The sequence below is a fragment of the Lissotriton vulgaris genome, chromosome 7, assembly GCF_964263255.1.
Source record: "Lissotriton vulgaris chromosome 7, aLisVul1.2, whole genome shotgun sequence".
NCBI lineage: Eukaryota > Metazoa > Chordata > Amphibia > Caudata > Salamandridae > Lissotriton > Lissotriton vulgaris.
The window spans coordinates 412,655,689-412,677,762 of NC_141695.1; the positions used below are offsets into that span (position 1 = coordinate 412,655,689).

The following is a 22,074-nucleotide window of genomic DNA, read 5'->3' on the forward strand; positions in this document are numbered from 1 at the left end:
GGGGAAACAAAACCTTAGGATTTAAAGAGTATTCTATGGGGGTCAGCTTTACTGATAAAAATGTATATCTGTCCAAACATACTCATTTTAGCAACATTAGAATAACGAAAGACTGGGGAAGTTCTAACTATATCACAAAACAAAAAATGTGAAGTACTAACTATACCATTCATGTTTGTAGGCAGCTCTTAGATGACAGTTCATAGGTCACTGTCCTATGATACGATTGTAACTTCTGAACTGTAAGTAACACATGGGTCTCTGTGACAAACGCTGTAACACACTGAGCTATCAAGATACAATACAGTTCATCTGCATTTAAAAACTACTAACAGACAATTGATTGCTCTCCAGAATGTTCATTAATCACCAGCGTTATCTGGGCATTTTATAATGTCTTATTGTTGTCCTGCACCGGCCATGATCAAGATAAAAACCATTGAAATGAAGCACACACGAAGTATGTGTCCTGCTGGGCCTGTGCAGATTTCAAAAAGAAAAAAATGTAGCAACACATTCTCCTACCTACTACTCCATTAGTCAAACTTTGTGTCACAGCCTGATGTGATAAGCCACTGCAGGGGTTAGGAAAGGTGACTAAGAATAAACAAATTTCTTTTCGCCTGAGCTGCGTAGAAAAAGAACGCAGCAGGACAGTAGGCAAAGGTTACCAGTGTCAAAGAAAGGATTCGTCACCTTTCCCCATGCCGAGATGAAGGGGTGAAAAAAGTAAACAGAGCCTCGTTAACATGTTAATGGTCTTCAAAGACCTGTGAAGTACTCGGGTGCAGGGCTGCGATAACCTCTAAAACTGTCTGTGTGTGTGCGCCCGAAAAGCTGTCTCGGCTCGGGCTGACACACACGACTTGCACGTTGCGCGCCTGCCTTCAGCCCTCACTACAGAGGGCCAAGGCTACTGTTTGGGTGGGCCAGGCCCACCTTGGGTGGGCCAGGCTTATATTTGGGTGGGCCTGGCCCACCCGGCCCACCCGCTAGAACCGGGCCTGAATGTACGTAACTGCTCCCTCACGATGCTGGGCTATGGCTCGGTATTCATTTAAGAATCAAAGTCTTGTTGGAGAAACTGTGACCAGCACCTTCTGGGTTGGGCATCATTAAAAGAAGCAACTTTTGCCGTGTCCTCTCCCATGCGCTTTCTTTCCCCAGCATTGGTTTCGGAGCATTGTATGCTCCAGTCCCCCAGCACATTGCGCGCACACACACACTGTGAGCAGCACTGCTGGCGCCTCTACTTTCCCCGTAATCCAGACATGTGCTTTTTGTGTGTGGGGCAATATTCCGACTCAGGCTTGCAGTGCACGAGCAGCTGCCACCCCTCCTCCACTGCTCTCCCACTAGGCACGCATTTCTTTCCCACAGATTAAGAGATAACTCGCAGCTACCACACACCTCCCCCTTCCTAGCAAAAGCAACCTTTTCTTAATCTCTCCTCCCCGCCCCCTCCACTCTTTCATGATTTCCCTGTTTTATTTTAATTAATTCCAAACGCTTAAGTTGGCTTGCCCTGGATATATATGTCTTCTGCACGGTACTCCACTGAGCAATGATAGAGGTTAGTGCTTTAATGCTTCATTTACTTGTTTATTTTAGCCCGTCGATGTACCCTTCCACACAAACACAGCATTTCCCTGTTTGCCGAAAGGTCAGTCCCTGCATTCTGCACCGCTTGTATCCTGCTCTATTTTGAATGATAAATTCCCCTACATTCTCAGGTAATTCTGGATTCACAAACATGGTCGGAGAAAGCTTTCCTTTGTTTCTCCAGTGTGAGTGCCTCGCACCATGATGCCAGTATGTTTATGATTTTGGCCCATCACTGGCCGTTTTGATTCCCCTTCTGCTTTATTGTAAGCCCTCCACCCACCATCCGAGCACACACAGCCCCTGATTAATGTTAGCCCTTCGATGCGCCCTTTCACATAAACGCAGCATTTCCCTATTTGCTGAGAGGTCCCGGAACATGCTGAATTGCTTTGATATCCTGCTCTTTTTTGAATAACAGCTTCCACTACGTGCTCAAGGAATTCTTTATTTACAAATAGGGTTCATTTGTAGGGCAATTTGTTAGCTCTTCTTAGCATCGCCAGTGACTGGCATTGGTGTTTAAAAGATTGTGGGGCATATTACCAAGGGGGGCGATAGGCAATTATCGCCGGTTTAGCGGCCGTTTTCGGCCACTAAGCGGTGATAATTCTATCGCTATATTAGCAAGCTGTCGCTAACTAATGTTAGCGACAGCTTTTAGGCCATAGAGAGCAGTTTGGGGCCCGCTTTGCATGTCAGCAATATTTATCGCTAATTACAAGCAAAGTGGGCGTACCCAACCTGTTAGCGACTGAAAGCAGTCGCTAACATCGCTATCGCCTATTAGCAAGGCGGGCGTAGCGATGGAAATATTCCTGCTATCTCCAAAAACTAACGCTTGCTCAGACCAGTTCTTAGCCATGTTATCCAATGGGTGGTGGATAGCATGGCTAGGAGCATTTCGTCGTTAATGCGTGAATATCACTGTATTCTCAGTGATATTGACGCTATCGCCGGAAAAATGATCGCTTTGGAGATAAACGTTGCTAATAGCACGTTATCTCAGCGATAATTTCCGGCGAGGCTTAGCGATGAAAAAAAATCGTTGCTAAGCCTAGTTAGCGATAAATATCGCTACTCGTTGGTAATATGCCCCTCTGTTTTCCTCCGTGTGTGCTGGCTGGAGATAAACCATACCATACCCACTACAGCGTGAAATATTTTGAAAGGTGCACAATTTCTTCAAAATATCAGCTGCATACCTCAACTTAATCTCCCACTTCCTCTCGTGTATGTAAAATGTCTTTCCCGTTGATTTAAACTTCCGGTCTGTGGGCCCTTCTCTGTGCTTAAGAGATTTTTGTGCTCCTTGTAATAAAACATTCACGATATTTCCAAGCTCTAATTGAAAAGTAAGCCCGAAATATTATTTGCTTCTAGTTATTAGTTACTTAGATCTCATAATTTAACTGCAGGAATGCAAATGGCACTGATGGGAAATGTCACACTAAAGATAGATAAAGCAGAACAAACCATATAACCCCTGATATCCATCTTACATTTTTCTGTTTTCTCATGTTCAAGGCTGCATAACTCAAGACTCTTTCAGTGTTGTTAGTGATGAGCCATAATAAAGCTGTGCAATTATTTAAAAAGTGCTCGCAGTCGTCTTCAGCTCCTAATGACTTACTAGGTGTTAGTTCAAACATTCAAGGAAGAAACCTGCAAAGTCCATTTTAGTGTAGCCATTAAAGTTACCTGTCATCAATCTTGGGACAGAAAAGTGGCAGGAAATTGGGCAAATGTGGATATCTATTAAACGCAGAAATCAAGAAACACAAATAGTTGTTCACATTTTAAAAAGTACACCTGTCTGGAAAGCTTTAAAAGTAATCTGCTGAAACTGTGTGCATTCCTATAATGGATCACATGGTGCACAGTGGAGCATTAAGAGGGCAGGCAATTAGATCTGACATTCGTGGTCTGGTATTTCCCAAATGTTTTACTTTCATACCCTCTGTTTTGGTGAATTTGTTTTTGTTGGCTTTAGGACTGTGCACACTTTACCAATGATAACCACTACTAAAGGCTTATGCTCTTTCCTTCAAACATCGAAACATTGCCTTACACTGAATTAGCACATTTAATTACTTGTAAGTCCTTAGAAAACTGGCACTACCTTTACCCATGCCCTGCAGTACTCATTGTAAAACCCACAAAAGTAGCTCTCACCGAGGCCTGCTGCTGCATTCTTTATTGTAATTTTAAACTGCCAATTCAACCTGACAAACTAAACCTTTTGCCAGCCCTAAACCTATCCTTTTTAATGCATATTAGTCACACTAATGCATGCCCTATAGTCACATAAAGCAGGTTGCATAGTATTTAACAAGCATTTTCAAAGCAATAGGTCTTGCATTTGCAAGAGTGTGAACTATTGCCATTGTAAATGACAATGCCTTTTATTTGTGTTTTCAAAACCTGCAAGAGGTGCGTAAACACACACTTTGGCCCACATGCATCAATATCGGCTTTTTCGATTTCTAAATTGCGAAAAATAGCGATTCGCAATTTAGAAATCGCAAAAGCCTATGCATGATTATTTTTTCATTTTTTATGCAATTCGGTAAAAATTGCTATTTTTACCGAATCGCATAAAAAATGCGATTTTCAAATTGCGAATTCGCAATTCCCATTCATTCTTATGGGCCAAAATGCCCATAGGAATGAATGGGAATTGCGAATTCGCAATTTGAAATCGCAATTCATCAATCCATTTCAAGGGTGGAGAGGGGGGTCTAAATGACCCCCCCCCCAGCACCCATGAAATGTACTTTTCAATAGAAGTTACATACACACATGTCCTAAGGACATGTGTGTCTGTAACTTAACAGTTTAAAAAATGCATTTTTGTGCATTTTTAAACAATTTCGCAAATTACCACGAGGTTGAACTTCGTGGTAATTTGCACGTCCAATTAAAAAATCGCACATTTTTTGGAAATAATGCATAGTATTTAAGAAATCGCAAAATTGCGATTTCTTATATGCTATCGCAATTTTAGAAATCGCAAAAAAGTTGCGATTTCTAAAATAGCATGATGCATCCCAAACAGCACTTTTGGAATCGCAAACTGCCAATTTTAAGGAATCGCACAGTTTGCGACTCCAAAAATGCTTGATGCATGTGGGCCTTTGTACTTGTGCTTATGAGAAGCAAAGTTGGTCTTTTTGACTGTTAGCCTTGCTTCCTCATTTATATTTACGTTCGGTTTTAATGGCTGCTAGGGTTGCTTTGGGTTTACACTGAAGAGCTCAGTGCTGGCATGGAGCAGTAAGGTCAGTCAACTACCAGGTTAAGTTTGGCCAAAGACTATCTCAGGCTGTTAGACCTGGGAAGAGCCAGTGACGTCAGGCTTGAGCTCCTTTTCGTGTTCATCACCACCTATAATTCTCTGGCAGTCAGCGCCCACCCGAACCTTGTACACATCTGGTATTGTTTGTTACTGCTAACTCTTTCACATGCATACACACACACACACATACACACACACACATACATTCACAGCAAGATTTTTCTGGGTTTTAAACGCTCGCTGCTGGCATCTGCAGCTATGTAGTAGTTCCTTTTAATTGTGTTGTGAGTGTGCGTGGTGGCCAAAATAGACAGGCACAGCCAGACGCTGAACTCACCCATACCAGCGTGCCAAACGCTGAACAGTATCAAACCGCAGAAAAAAACATGACGCACTCTCAGATTTTGGCACACCTTCCTCGCTGTGCTGGAGTGCTATCTAATATTTATTAATGTTAATGATTCTGCATGATATCTTTTAGCACCCCCTTTAAGGCAATTCCTGAAAGTAAATATTTCACAAATGTTAACAATAAATATAATTGTATGGCCACGTTTACTGCTGAGAGGACCAACAATGCAAGGAACAATGAACCCTTGTGAGCCTTTGCTGCGCCAAATTCAGGCATTCATTGCTTGATAGACGTCACATGTCACGCGGTATTTGAAACACGTGAAAAAATGCACTGAGGGTGACGTGGACAACAGGGCTTTTAGAACCTTTGTCAATAACAGCCTGATTGAGAGAGTTGGCCGGCTGATGGAAAATCACAGGTATTCCTCAACTATACGTCGACCTATTGAAAGCCTACTTTAAGAATCAGTCTATTGTTCGCCCTCTCGCAGGCGTGCTATTTAGTGCTAATTCTTTCACACACTCACCGCAAGATTATTCTGTGTTTTAAACGCTCGCTGCTGACATCTGCAGTTATGTAATAAAGGTCATCAGTTCACATCCTGGCAGGACCAACTCACACTTGTGCTATTTAGTGCTAATTCTTTCACACACATGCCCGCACGCACACTCAAACACACACACACACATACATTCACAGCAAGATTTTTCTGTGTTTTAAACACTTGCTGCAGACATCTGCAGTTATGCAATAAAGGTCATTATTTCACATCCTGGCAGGACCAACTCACACTTCCAGTTTCTAAGGTGGATGAATTGAGTACCGTTACATTGGGTAATAGTAGTTCATTTTTATTGTGTTGTGAGTGCGCCTGCTGGCCAAAATAGACTGCCACGTTAACGCATGCATGCAACACATAGAGCCAGTGGTTTAACGGCTAGGGCTAAGGGGGATACATTTATCACTTTGTGTGCATACTAATTACTGAGATTCATGCGCATCAGCAAAAATGGAGGCCTGCGGGTCGGCAATTCTCATCACATTCTCTGCCTCTCTCGTAATCCCGTCACTGTAAATTGCCTGGTATGCGGCTCGCACAAAGCCTCCCTTTACCTGGGGAATGCTTCTGAGGAGCACGCTGCCCACAGCAGAAAATTATTAACTCACTCTATCTGTCTATCTATCGCACTCACTCTGTCGCCAACACTCTATCTATCACCCTTGATTGATCTATCTATCTATCTATCTATCTATCTATCTATCTATCTATCTATCTATCTATCTATCTATCTATCTATCTATCTATCTATCTATCTATCTATCTATCTATCCATCTATCTATCTATCGCCCTCAATCTATCTATCACCCTCCCTCTATCTATCGCCCTCACTCTATCTATCTATTGCCCTCACTCTTTCTGTCTATCGCATCACCACAGCATCACTCAGCACCACCAAAGCATCACTCAGGGGCACCACAACATCACTATGCGCTACCACAGCATCACTGAAAGCCACAGCATCACTCGTCGCAACCACAACATCACTTAGCGCCACCACAGCATCAATCTGTGCAACCATTCAACAACAAGTGGTTCAAATATGTTCTCTCAATGTTTCAAGCTTTATTACAAATGTCACAAAAAGATGTTAATATTTCACTTCTTTTCTTGGATTTTCGTCACAATAAAATACACTGAACATAATCTTCACAAAAGTTATTTACCAAAGTTTAAGCTATTACCATTATAAATTACAATAACTTTTATTTAATTATTAATTATTAAAAATAAATAAAAGCCCTTGGTATTTGTAATATCAATACATCGAAGTCACATAAATACGACACATATTGCATTACAAATGCTTTAGGTGTCACATTTTTGAAAGTTAAAACTATTGGCATTGTACATGACAACGCTATTAATTTAGCTATTTTCAAAACCAACACATAAATAACAAATTTGTCATTTACAATACCAATGGCTCAAACTTTCCAAATGCGAGACCTATTGCTTTGCAAATGCTTGTTGTACCCTTCCTATCTGCTTGCATCACTGTTCTCCATCTTACTCACTTTCCCTTAGAAGTCTCCCAACTTATACATCTTTTTCCATCATCTCCCCAAGTCTACCTATCCCTTATTAACAATCTACAGGTACACCATTCACTTCAGTGCTGGTTTCTTGGCAATATCATTGGCTGTAAAGTTGCATTGTATAACAACAAGATGAATGATGTAATGCTTGAATTAAGTACAGCCACTGACAATTGCTCAGAGCCTCAGTCCAGTCCAGCATTTTTCACCCACCATGCTGCTCTAGTCAGAGGCCCACTTTTTGGAAGTAAGTACTATACCTGCTCTTCATGGGAACACTCCCTCCTGAATTGCAAGTATCATCTCGTTCTTGTTGCAATTTATGCCCTAAGTTCGACTGGTATGCATTGGTCCCATGCTCACTGTGACATAAGACTCAAGCTATGCCTGACTAGTAATACCTAAAAAGTCTGAAACCAGTCTGGGGTCTTTTGCAGTCCCTTCTGGAGGGGGCAGGGGCGGCCTCAGGCATGTGCAAGCTGTGCACCTGCACAGGGCCACCAAACCCCAGAGGCCACCATGCCAATATATATCCTTAATATAATAATCCTCTGAGGATGGATACATATTTGCGTGGCGGCCCCTGGCAGGGATTTGGCGGCCTCCGCTCTGTTCCACTTCCAAACACCCTAACCCCCACACCCTTCTTCACTGGCCTCCGCGCCTGCGTTCCTCCTGGTTCCTGAACGGCTTCTGTTTTTCCCTACCCACTGCTGGCCACATCGTGTGTCACAATACCCTCCTCCTCCTAAATGTTATCGTTCTTAGACGAATTTGGAAGGGTAGAAGCAGCCGCAGTTACTGGTCATCTCACACCTTTTCTGGACGTTTTTTTAAAACACCTTCCTGAGCTCCGGGGGGCTCCGCCCCGCCCGGACCCCCTCTACCGGGGCCCCTTACCTACGCTCCCTGCCCAGGGCCGCCATGAGCCTAGAGCCGCCCCTGGAGGGGGCCTCACCTAGCAGGTTGGGATGGACTGTTCTGAGGAGGAGCCAGACTGGTACTGGGAGGCTGTCCGGCCACTGCTTTTCCAGTGTTTTCTAGAAACGCACCCTGAGATGTTTTTTTTTTCATATTTTCTTTCATACCTTGGCTCCCATGTTTCCTCTTTTACTCCCTATTTCACAATAGATTTAAAGGCAATGAGACATGCTACAATCAATCAATCAATCAATCAATTACTGGGACACTGAATTGTTTAGTTTATTGGACATGCCCTGGGTGGGGCCCCAGTAGAAAGCGTTGGGAGGCAAGATTTGAGTAATGCATTTGTATTGGGACCCTTTTTTATGCTCCACCCGAGGAACAACTAGGTTGTTTATTAATTTTCCTGACCCAAATGGGGATTGGAATAAAAATTATGTTTTTATATTGTTTTACATAAGTTAGACATTCGTGGCACCATTTTGTGGTAACAGGTGCCATTTTGTATCATGTTCGATACGAATTCTTCGCCAATTCTGAGAAATAGCCTTCTCTAGGTTATGTTTCTTCAGAACTTAGTTTTGCCACACTAATGAACACACTGTTCTTATTAGCACATACCTTTCTTCTGAGATGTTAGCCTTCTCTCACTTGGCTGGTGGCGGGCACGGGAGAGTAACCTTGAAAGATAGATAATGTGTGCCCGGCCTCAGAATGGAAACTTACTCCTTTGTAATTTACTGTCCAGCTGCATCTTTCTGTAAAATTCCATGATGGGCCTGTTTACTTTGGGTTTGAAAATGTGCATAATGTATTGTTTTGCTTGCTGATGTCAGTCCCCCTGCAGCACTCCTTAGCAGCTGGGTAGACTGGGCTCCGCTCTGAGTGTACTTTGAATAAACAATTATTGGTTTGTATTTTCTACTGTCCGTCAGACTCTTCATTTTAATGGAATGCTGATAGGTGGTCATTAGTGACATTAGTGACCGATTTGGGTCATTTCCTTCAATGGGCCCGGTTCATAAAGGTAAACAAATATCTAACTTTCCAACTTTTAGTATTCACAAAGGATATTTATGAGCACCCCCAACCTCTCATCGTTGAGTTTGGCGGCATGGCTCCTGAGAGTGCAATATGGACACCTGAATTTACCTGATAATTGCATGGAGATACTAAAGGAGGCAAAGCGACCTTCCACAAGGACTTCCTATGCCTACAAATGGAAAAGATTCTGCATCTGGTGCAAGTCCAAGAACTATGATCCTACCACCTGCAAGGAAGATGTCATCCTTCCATACCTCTTGCATTTGGCTCAATCTGGCCTTAAATTTAATTCTATTAAGTTTCACCTCGCAGCATTAACTGTGTATAGGAAATGCCCTTCACAAACATCCTTCTTCCAGATTCCTGTGATTAAAGATTTTTTGGAGGGATTGAAGAAAGTGTTTCCCCCTGTTCGGCGTCCTTCACCTTTATGGGAGCTGAATGTGGTGCTGTCTCGCTTGATGAAGGAACCTTTTGAACCTATTCATAAGGCTTCTCTACAGCATCTGTCCCGGAAGGCAGCCTTCCTGGTGGCTATTACATGGGCCTGCAGGGTGAGTGAAATCCAGGCCTTGTGTTGCCAAGAACCTTACACTGTTTTTCATGCTTCTAAGGTAGTGATGCGAACTCACCCTAATTTTCTTCCAAAAGTGATTTCTGATTTCCATGTCAATCAGACTATAACCTTACCTACGTTTTTTCAACATCCTTCCACTCCAGCGGAGAGGTCTCTTCATTCCCTGGATGTCAGAAGAGTGTTGAAATTCTATTTGGATAAGACCAAAGACATTTGTAGGTCAGACCAATTGTTTGTCAATTAAGGATCGGCCAGGACTAGCCTTGCCACTTCCAAACAGTCCATCTCTAGGTGGATTGTGTCCTGTATCCAGTTATGTTTCCAAAAGGCTAAAAAAACCTTAGGGGGTAGGCCTAAGACTCATTCAACCAGGGGCAAAGCAGCTACAATGGCTTTGCTATGTAATGTTACCGTTGCAGATATCAGTAGGGCTGCCACTTGAAAGTCGGTCCATACCTATGCTAAACACTACTGTCTGGACTCTGATGCCAGGGCAGATGCTCAGGTTGGGCAGGCTTTGTTGAGAAATCTGTTTGCGCAGTAGGGGCGTTGTCTGTTTCCTCCACCGCTGGTTTGGTTGTTGGGATGGGCTTGACATTCTATTCAAAAGATTATGACTATACACAGAGATCCCCTACTACAGAATGAGTAGTTTCTTACCTGTAACTCCAGTTCTGTAGTAGGGGTATCTCTGTTATAGTCATAAGCGCCCGCCCTCGTCCCCGGTGGAGAAATTGATAATTGTACTGTATGCTACAGGCCTGGCTTTATACACCTTCAAAAAGAACTGAAGGGTAAAAGGCCTTTGGCTGTGCATCCTGGGATGCCAAGGCTCTCTGGAGAGTTCCTTAAAGGCACGGTATCCCTTTTCCAGACACATAATGGAAGCCTATGGGGGCTTGTCTGTCCAACCCTTCGTCTCTATCATTTTAAAGGATTTTTGTGAAGGGAAGTTTCTCTATGTATGAAACTTAACAAAATGTGTAAATTTTGACATTATTTGGCTATCCTTTTTCACTTCCAGGCGAAGTGCTGGCCAATGTAGCCTTGTACTTTTAGGCTGCCATATTTGTCTTTGATTTTCTCTTAAGTGTCTATGCAGGACTGCAGAGGAAGGCAACTTAAGAGACTATTTCGATTGCTCCGGGGTCCCCGCACATGGGCGGGACTATTCACAAGATTTGACTATACACAGGGATCCCCTACTAGACAAAGGAGTGTTAGAGAGGGATGCATTTTATTACTCGATCTATGTAATTTCCATGCAGAATAAGGAATGAGAAACGCAGGCCTGGAAAACGAGCTTAGATTCAAAATATAACTCCCATCAAATATCAACAACCTTCTCTATGCCAATAACAAACCTCTTAACAGAAAGTCAACACGAACTGAAACCTCTCATATCACAAAAGATCGGCATAGTGAACGAATGGACAAAGACAAATTAAAAAAAGACCAGAATATCCCTTTACTGACCTGGTGAGCCATGGGCCATCCACTATACACTAAGGCCCTTAGCATTTATGCTGATGATTCAAATTCAGAGGCCCTCTTAAGTGATCAGGCAACAGATACAATAGGGCAAATGAACGATTGGTTGTCTTTGAAGCCAAGTATAAGTAACATTACTTGCAATGCTACATTTTGCAAATAAAAGCCAGAAATTTAGGAAACAGCGTTTTTAGATATTGATTTCTTCGCCAATCGTCATTCCATATCAACTTCCCACATGTACCACTAAACTCTGTGGTCAAGTTTTATTCTTACCTTTGCTTTTGAGCTGAAGAAGGAGCGACAGAAGATCTTCTTGGGCAAATGAGTGGTGATGTACCGAGGTCTTAGGGACATGGGATCTAGCTTCTTTGAGGCTTCATTGCCCTCTACCCATGGGACCCGATCCCAATTCGGGACAGTTTTGGTCCATGTTGGGTCCCCTTTAGAGCGTATGAGACTTAAAATCTCTATCATCCATGTTGTTCCTTTTAATGGAGAAAGAAATGTAAAATTATTTGCAAATCAGATTTTATCATAAACATCACTTTGTTAGTAACAAATGGAAGACTAAATACATATAATAACCATAAACAAAGGTCTTGTGTGGCAAGCAGTAACGTTTTAAAACCAATTTCGAAGTGTTATTGTGAAGGAAAAAATAATGGCAGAAAGAACAGTTGTGTGTTAAAACATAAGAATGTATTGCCACGTGAGTCTCCAGGCAGCTTGGATTGCCAATTTTAGAAAGCCTTAGCTACAGCTAGTCTGTAGTTCGCCATCAACATTTAGGCTTTTTTTTTTTTTTTAATTGTTTTTTCTTTGGTTTTTGCAAAACTTTTTTATTCGGGATGCTGCCAAAAAATGGCAAAAAAGAAAATAAGCATGTATTCTCAAAAAGTGATCATTGCCATAGAAGCCCCTAGCGCTAAGAGAAGCACGTTGTATCTGGTTGTGCCCCTTGTAAATGGGCAGGCTGCGCCATCGTTCACAGTGAAGTTAGCCAGTGGATGAAGACTGCTGACTGACTGCCTCATACTGTAAAAGCTATGTCTGAAGGTTTTTTAGTAACTCAGGAATCCATCAGGGGTTTAACACCTGGTTCACTTGTGCGCCAGACTTCTGTTGTATTGCCTCATACTGTAAGCCATAGTGGGGATGGACATAAAATGAAAATGGCATGATAATGGACTAATCTTAGAAGAGGGCTGGTAAAAGGCCCCATTAGTTAAGTACATCATATATTAACATTTTTTGTAAATCAAAAGGTCTTGACTAACGTCTGACCTAAAGATTATCTGGATCTATCCCACAGTCTGAAAAGTCTAAATTCTTCAGAGAAGTCACAGTCGGTTGCCTAAAATAACACATATTTGGATATTGGATGCCTCAAGGAAGGAGTCCTGAAGATTGAACTTTTGGACTTCAAAGCACTACAAATCCTGCAGGACAAACTGAGTTTATAGTGGCCATATTTGAATGCTTTGTTTAATTAGAAACGTAGCAACGTAGAACTGACCTTTCTGCCACAGACTACTCCAGGCTACTACGGTCCTCCTTATTTCAGATGTGGGGCAACCGTATTAGAGATCCCACAATCAAACAAGCATTTGCAATGCCATTGGTCTCGCCTTTAGGACCTTATATGTATTTAGCTATGCAGCACATTAGCCTGCGTGAAGAAACATTTACTGTCCCTAAGAGAAAGCAGACAAGTCCTAGGGCTGACCTTCAGAGCCCACAAATTACATAAACATATAAGTACATACTTTATATACTAAAGTATATACAAAAGGGTCTGAATGCTCAAGCTAATAAAGTATATATACTAAAGTATATACAAGAGGTCTTGAATGCTCGACCTAAAAAAGGAAACAGAAAATATGTGCATGGGGAGTTGTCCACCCCTTCCCGGGGAAGATAAAATGAATAGGGGTTGCCCACACTACACATAGGTCACAGTGGCGCTTGCACCACCCTGACAGCCTTTGGCAGGCAGGCAGGTAGGCCAGCCATCGAGTCAATGGATTTGGCCATCAGAGGTAGCTGAGGCTTTGCTGGTGTACATCCAACACTTCCACCGAAGGTAAATAGAGCAGGAGAACTGCATTTTTGGAAGGCCAGGAGCTCTGCCGCTCCTGCTCTGTCAAACTTTAAATGACGCCAACAGTGCAGGTCACATGTCCTTCAGATTAAATGTAAGGGAAGATAGAATAGACCAAGCACTGGCAAAGCCAATAGGTTTTGCCTATGTGAGATCTATTGGCACTGTTAAAGGTTTTTTAGACATGTGGCTCAGCAGCGCAGGCTGCTATCCAACTAGACTTCACATAAAGAAAAATAGTGCTGTGACATGGCTCTACTTTTTAGCCATGCTGCACAGCAGAGACCGCAACCTGTCGACCTTGGAACAGGGCAACTGGGTTGGTGCCCCGGTAAAATGGAGAGAATCTGAGCAGAGTTGAGTGGGCAGAGTGTAGTGACACAGAGTAGATTGTTTTAGAGTGGAGTGGTGCACAGTAAAGTACAGTGGTGGAGAGTAGCGTAGCGCAGAGTAGATTTGAGTGGCATAGAGTGCATTTCTGTAGAATAGAATGGTACAGAGTAGAGTGCATTGGTGCAGTGGCATAGAGTACAGTGTTGCAGAGTAGAGTGGCTAAGAGTGAAGTGGTGCGCAGTGGAGGGGTGTAAAGTGCAGTGGTGCATAGTGGAACTGTGTTTGTAGAGTTCATTGGCGTGTAGAATGAAGTAGAGTGGAGGGATGCAGAGTATAGTGCAGAATTGCAGTGTTGAGTGGAAGGTAGTGGTGAGTGGCAGAGCGTGGAGTGGTGCAGAGTGGAGTATAGTGGAGTGTTGTAAAGTGAAGTATGCATGGTGTTGTGTGTAATGGTAGTACACTACCACATCTTCAATTTAAATGACAATTACATTTGCACTGACATAGGGGTCCATTAGGATGGCGGATGGATGGCCAGGCCATGCAGGCGGTGGCGATCCGTCCGCCATCCCTCACCGTCTGCCAGAAATTTACCCCCCGCCATATTACAATGGTGGGGGAAACTGCGGCGGACGGAAATGGAATGGAATGGTCTATCAGACACCGCCAGCCATATTCGGATGGGCTTCGGGGTATGCCTTTCTGCCACGGAAAGGCATACGGTCTTTGCTTTGGGGGCCCGTTGCAGACCCCCAGGGTGAAGGTGGGGTGGGGGGTGAACATGGGGGTACCTATGGTACCCCCCAGCATTTCAATGTACAACAAGACAGGCACCGCGCAGTGCTTGTCATGTTGTGCTTTGAAATGAACAACATGCATTTTTAGCATTGCGGCGGGCGTGCTGGGAGCACCACCCGCCACAATGTTATAAATGCTGGATGCGCCTGCCACTGTGGCGGGCGCATCATAATTGCTATGGCGGGACCGCCACACAAGTAGCGGACGGACAAAGTCCGTCCGCCATCCTAATGGACCCCATAGTTTGGTCTTACTCTTAAAAGTATAAAGCTAACGATAATGTATGGAAATGTGATCACCTAATGTATTGATTTGCTTTGACCGTAAAAATATATTTGTTCCCATCACACATCAGAATTTCCAAAAAATGAGCTTCATTATGCTCTGTCACTTAGAAGTCAGAGAAAGAAAAATAACACCAAGCTCCCTTTGAAGACAGAGCCTTACATGTGACCTCTGTCTTTAAATGCACAGCAAATGTGACAAGATGAGAACAAGATTTAAAGGCCTGTTTACAGTAAGCACGCACTGGTGGGCGAAAACATTAAATAGGTTTTGCAGATGGGATGGAACAAACTCAAGCTGGATAGCCAAAAACAAATAGAGAACAAGCAAAATGTGAGTGACAAACCACAAATGAAAGGGCAAAATTCCTTCCAAGGTAAGCTTTCCACATGTCCCAAAGATGTCGTTATCAAACCAGACAGCTGTGCGTCTGGTAGTCTTTGGCCAAAAAAGAAGTACCAATACAGGAGTTTGACGTGGTCACATGTTCACTCACATAAGTATACCCATGCACTTTGTTATGCTGAAATCACTGTCCATTCGACCTGTACTGTAGGTTTGACCTAGAGCTTTCCGCAACTAATACCATCCCCTCATCGCACTTGCCAAAATGGTACAGAAAAAGAGGTCTGATTTTTCCAGGTTTTCAAAACACTGCTTATTTTATTGATCCTGTCACTCAAAAAGACCACAAGAACCTCTTGGCTGTGAACCAGTATGATCTCAGGTACAGCCCGTGCCTCCCCTGTTTAACTGAGTACCTGCACCATGGCCAACAACTACATTCTTAAGGCTGTCTCAGAGGTCACTGGACTAGCGGGATTCCAGGAGATATGCCTAGGCAGTAGGGTAAATTACAGTCACCAGACCCACGTATGGATTGACTATTTTTTGTTTGACATTATTCCATCAGGGAAATGAGCACTACTTATGACCATGTAACAGTATTTAATACAGATATTAAAATACTGTTCTAATATGTTCATTTACCGATGGATCGGCACTACATCACATACAGAGTCCCACACTCCACACAAGTTAATGGGGAGATTGAAGGTAAAACCTTTCTAAAGTTTAACACTTTTATCCTGGTTACTAGTAGTTAGATATTTGTTTGATCTAGATACTAAGAGGGTATATTAATGTTTCAGATATCCGATGGGGTTTTTAGAACTTTGGTCAAATCTACAGAATTGTAGCAAACCCACCAACGATACTGATGCGGAACATTGTGAGCTATACCTCTGGACGTCTAGCATTTGTTTCAGAAGATTACATCTGAACTAAGGACACCTAATGTCCATGAAACTGGGGGACTGCAATATAGTGAATGCACTATGATACCTAGTGGCAATATTCTCACATCTGTTGACTAACATTACAGGACAAGGCTTTTTCTACCTGGCATCATTGTGTCTTTATCACTACTTGGAAAGGACAATGCCTAATAAGTAATGGTCAAAACATCACTGTTCATGTACACTCCGTGCCTTAAGGGTCACTGAACCTGATGACTGGTTCTTAAACACTGTAGATGCTCCTCCTGAAATAAGAATGATTATCTTTAGGTCTGTAACCCTGACTCAGTCTGCTGTCAGAGTATCAGCTACAGACGAAAAACGTGTTGGCATCATTAAAAGCAAGGGCGAATTGGAGTGATAGACACCCAATAAAGAACTGTTAAAACCACGACCTCAACTCTGGACTTGTGTGTGTCCAGAGAACAGTAAACTGTTGTGTTAGTTTTGTCACTCATTGGCTACAAATCACATTTTTCACAAATGCTGACACTGGCACTGCTCATGGCGTCCAAGAAAATATTTTCTAAGAATTATTTTTACCTTTGTATCTCAGTAATCTGCATTTTGCGTTTTTCAGAAATGCACAATATTCAGCAACAAAGTTTAAAGTAAAAATCACTGGATTTATTTATTTTATTTTGAAGGTTTTAACTGTGCAGTAGTGCAAACAATGGTCTTGTTTGCACAGTGTGACCACCCGAAGGTGGAGACCTCCCAGAGCCAGGGGGATGATGGACCTAATCAGTACTAGGTATCCCAAAGGCTTTACTGAACCTCTCCAGTGACGCCTTGTCCGCTGCTCGTTGGAGGGGCACCTTGAGGGAAGCAGTAGAGAGGCAGACGATTTATGGGTAGAGAAGAGTCAGTAGTTTGGCTTGGCCCCAAGAGCCCAAATTTGAGGTGATCCCCCCCAAAAAACAAGTTCCATAGGAGTGGAGAGATGTGGTGCAGCGGCCAGAGCTGCAGATTTGAGAGCGATCGCAGTTCGAGTCTTGGCGTCGCAACATGTTGGGATTCTTTGCAAATAACGGAATATCTCCAGGACATAAATTGAGCGATATAAACCTGCTTTACAAGGGCACTACTTATGTTACACAAGAGCACATTTACTTTTTATTTTTTTAAGGCACTCGGAGATTAAGTGATTTACACAGGTGCATGGAATGTTGAGATGACGTGGGCTCTTGATCCTCCTTCCCTGGTTCCAAAGTTGGAATCTCTGGACATTAAGCCACATCCTCTCAATTAGCTTCTGCAGAGCGACACCGAATGAATGAATGAAAACAAAAGTATGCGAGTAAAGTAGGGGGTCGAGGTTTGTGCATACAGTCTGAAGAACAACCAAATCACGCATTAAAGGTACAGCTGATAAACAATTTCAAGACTAGGGACACAGAGCATGCAGAATTACTGTCCCTGCGCTACAGTCAAAAGAGGTCCATGCACCAGAAGTAAACAAAATTCTAACAGTTTTAGCGGGGTATCTCAGGAAGTCTTCGAAACTTTCTGTCAGATTGCAATAAGCGTCTTGGCACTTCCTATTGGAATACTTTGTGGTACTCTAGACCCCGAATCCCCATTACGAGACGTAACCTTACCCGTTTACCCAGCTCCAGCAGATTAGCTGGTTGTTGTTCGGCTCCTCCAACAGAGCCCAGAGATTGACAATGAAGGCAGGCTCTGCAGCTGTCTGTGGGGTGCCGCTGACCTCTGGGTAGACCTCCATGGCTTTGGTGTGAGGGCCGGTCTCGGGATTCCTCCCCAGCACTTGTACAGCGTCACACGCTCACTCCTGCAGGACGGCCGGTGACAACAATAATAACAACACTTGTTGCCGAGACGCACAGGATCTATTCTGCGCTCCACACTGTGACTGCGCGTGCAGACACACGGCCATCTTTGAGTAGTCTTGCTTGTCCTTTGGTGCTGACCAGTAATAGCAAAATAAACAAGGAGGAAATCTAGCCATGGGTGGAGACCTCCGATAGATGAGCAACTGTGCGCTCTTGGGCCAATAAATCGGTGAAAAGCGAGTTACACAAATACCTAGATATATAATGTAAAGATTTTTCTTAACACTTTAATAACGCCCAATAACTTCCTTGCTGTTTATTAACTACTTTGGTTGTAATATTAATACCCAGCCTGTTGCCCACGCATCTCTCCAACCCTGTGTCCCTGGTCAATGGCACTTCAACCTCCCATTTACGCGAGACCGACCTATTGCATTGCAAATAGCAATGCCTGCAGGCAATGAGGCGCGAGGAGGCACGAGGGGGGGAGGACGTGGTGGCGAGAAGGCATCGGACTGCAGGAGGGGGCGGGGGAAGCGAGAAAGCATGAACTGTGGGAGAGGGGGCGGGGGCGGTGAGAAGGCATGGACTGTGGGAGGGAGGGGCAGGGGAAGAAAGTAGTCTATGCTGTGAAGGGGCCAGTAGCCGTGGAAGGATACAAATGATTGTTATGGCTGTCATGGGTTGGGACTAACAAGCTTAAAACCAATCAGAAGGCAGCATTTATAACCTAAGCCAATGAGGAAGATGGGCTGGAGAGTGGGCAGAGCTTCCACAAAGCTTCCACACTATAGTGTGTACTGCATGCCTCGCAAAGGGAGTGTAGCGCTTTTGCGCTGCAACGCTAGGCGAGACCTAAAAAGTACAAGCCTAGAGGATCAGTGTTTATGAGGTGTGGGATTAAACTAAATCAGTTTTGCCTGAAGAAAAGTGCAATAATAATCCAAAGCAGGATTGCCCGAAGAAAAGTGGGATAACCGCAGGAAGAGGGCGTCCGCAGTGAATTCTACAGACCAGTCCTCCTTACCTCGCACTTTTCCTTAAAATCATATTGACTGCTTTAACCTGCTGAAATTTTCAGGAGATAAGAAAAATGGCAGTATGTTTTTAAACACTCAGGGGGAGTCAAACAATGCAGCGCAGCCCCCGCAAGGCTGTGCTGCATTGCGTGACCTTGAGGGAGCAGGAGAGCACCGGTATACACCTGTTACAACGCAACTTTTACAACTACCTACTATTACAACGCAACTTTTACAACGCATACCATTACAACGCATTGCGCTGGGGGGCGCTCTAGGATAGGGAATAAGTATAATTTACTATCCAACACCTTCCCTAGTGTCCACGGGGACTGGAGTTAGAATAGTAAATTATACTTACCACTATCCAGCACCTCAAAGCGCTATGCGTTGTAATGGTATGCGTTGTAATGGTCGCGTTGTAATAGTAGGTAGTTGTAATGGTATGCGTTGTAACATGGTACATCCGAGAGCACCATATGGCTCTCTCCTCCTCTTTCCTTTGCGCCAGCGCTGATTTCAGCTGCCAGACGCCATTCACACACCGTAGCGCCTCAGCGCTAGGTTGTGTGCTTGAGTGTAGCATAGGTTTTGTACAGGAAGGGTTCTGCTATGCTGGGCATGATGCAAAGCTTTTACCACTTTGCATACGTGCTGCACACTGCAGCACGCATGGAAAGTTTGAAAAGAACAGAGAAATGTAAGCATTTCTCCTGTTAGCGCCTCCTTTGAAGAGGCGTTACCTTTTGGAGCAAAACCATGTTTACAAATCTTTGAAATTATGGTTTGGTGTTAAAAGGCATGGGTAGTTGCATGGGAACACCCATGTATCTCCCATGTAACACCCCCTCGGCGCAATGTAATGCAAAGCAGTACTTTGCGTTTGTTTGCACTACTTACATGGGGCATATTATCAAGAACGACGTTAAAATGATCACAGTTTTAGCGTCAAGACACTGCCACAAAAGCGGCAATAATGGGCTTGATAATATGCCCTTGTGAATTCTCATAGAAGACTATGTTCACACCAGAAAATGGGCTTCTATGGGAATTCATAAGGGCATATTATCAAGCCCATTATCGCCACTTTAGCGTCAGTTTCCTGCTGCTAAAACTGCGATAATTTTAACACCTTTCTTGATAATATGCCCCATGGTACTTTCCAGCACACAAGTTTTGCTCTGGAAAGAAAATAGGGAAAAAAATTGCCCTACTTTGCGTCACTTTTGTGGTGCTAAACCAGTGCAAAAGATATGAAAATCTCCCCCTCAGTTTGTATTTCCGATGCACCCTCATTGGTAATATAATGAGGAGCTTAGTTCCAAATGTACTTAAACAGTTTACAGGATCACGATTATTGGAATTTTAACGGGTGAATGTACAAACACAACAATTCACTAGATTAGTGACACTGCTCCATTTGCACATTTAGGATGGGATTGTGGCCGTCTCTCCGCGAGGAACCCTGTAAAACCGAGAATCCAAATACTCATACTTTTGTTGTCGTTAAACATCTTGTACATGTTATTTCTGGCCCTAGAAAAGCATGCAGAACCATGCTTATCAAGGTAGAAGTAAAAGCAGTCAAGTTTGAAATCGGAAGCGGAGCAACTCCATATTTAATGTGGAAATGCTTTTTTAATCCTTTGAGAGAACAATGACCAGTGCTATTGCACATTTGAATGGATCATTGATCGATAAATAAGTACTTTATTGAGACCATGGATACGTATAATGTTATTGGGTTCGTAAATAAATAAATGGTTGAAACAACTAGCGAATTGATGGATAGATTCAAGAAATGCATGGATTAATGAGCTAGTGCATTATTCGAAATATGGCCAGCTCTAGTGTCAATGGCACCTGGCGAGACAATATTTGTTGCCATCCACCCCAGTACTGCCTTCTTCACGGATTTCCTCACTACAACCCTCCATTGATGCCCCAACCTCTCCTTAGCGCTACTCATCCCAATGTAGACTGTCAAGGAACTTAACAGAACACACCTTATACAGAAGCAGTGAGTGATACAAGTGTTTAAATCAATCTATAGGAAAATGAGAGAGCACAACAGCACTCTATCTACTAAGATATGGTGCTGTTTTTGTCTCTTCCTCGTGCTAGCATATATTAGGCTGCCTATGTTAATGCACAGACCCTTTCACAATAGTGCTAGCATATTTGCTTGATGTAAGACTTATGGGCTTATTTATGAAAACTATCGCAACATAGCTATGCACGTTTTCATTGTGCCCACCTTGCGACATGATGGATGTGTCGTATTTATTGTATGGCGCTCCATGTCACAAGTTAAATAACAGAATCTTCCTCCATAGGATTATACTATTGTGGGTGATTCATCCACACTATACAATTAGTTGTCACGCAGAATATGAAACATCACAGCTATATATCTTATTATTATCAAAATTAAATAAGATAATCACATAAAAACACATTTAAAAATAGTTTTCTTTTCTTTTAACAAAGTGAACAATAAATAGACAGAGGCTCATTATTTCAGTACGAGGCTAAATACACAGCTCTACGTCTACAACACTGACATGGAGAGAGTAACAATAATTAAAGTGTGACAAAACGCATAATGCATTAATACAATAAACAAAAATACAAGATAAAAGACTAAACTGTAAAATGCATACACGTGTTTCGAAACAAAACAAACATATACACAGTTCCTTCTTCAGGGTGAGAATGTATTAGCCGGTTTTGGGGGGGCCATCGGTATTCAATTGGAGCAACCACCGGATATGTGGTATAGCAAGCTCACAGGCCGTAAATCTGCGGGAACAACAAGGCAGATGAGAACGCTAAAAGGTCTGGTTGAAAGAACATTAAAAACAACCCAGGTTGAGCTTGAAAGACACATGTATCTAAGAGGACTAACATGCGTCATGGCGGAATTACCAGTTCTTGAACATATGGTGTAAATGAAGAAAAAGGTGCCAACACCGAAATACGAAGCACACAATGTAGATGGATTGCCAAACAAAAGTGCAGGAGAAGTGAACTTTGACGTCATGCGTGCATA

At 43.1% G+C, this 22,074-nt stretch overlaps 1 protein-coding gene across 1 annotated transcript in view; it reads right to left on the minus strand.

Moving 5' to 3' along the window:
* LOC147701762 (sulfotransferase 2B1-like) overlaps window positions 1-22,074 on the minus strand; it is a 251,611-nt gene that overhangs the window by 146,104 nt on the left and 83,433 nt on the right. The window contains exon 3 of the mRNA XM_086930380.1: window positions 11,666-11,877. Coding sequence (XP_086786506.1) covers window positions 11,666-11,877 — 212 coding nt within the window. The remainder of the gene's footprint in view (window positions 1-11,665; window positions 11,878-22,074) is intronic.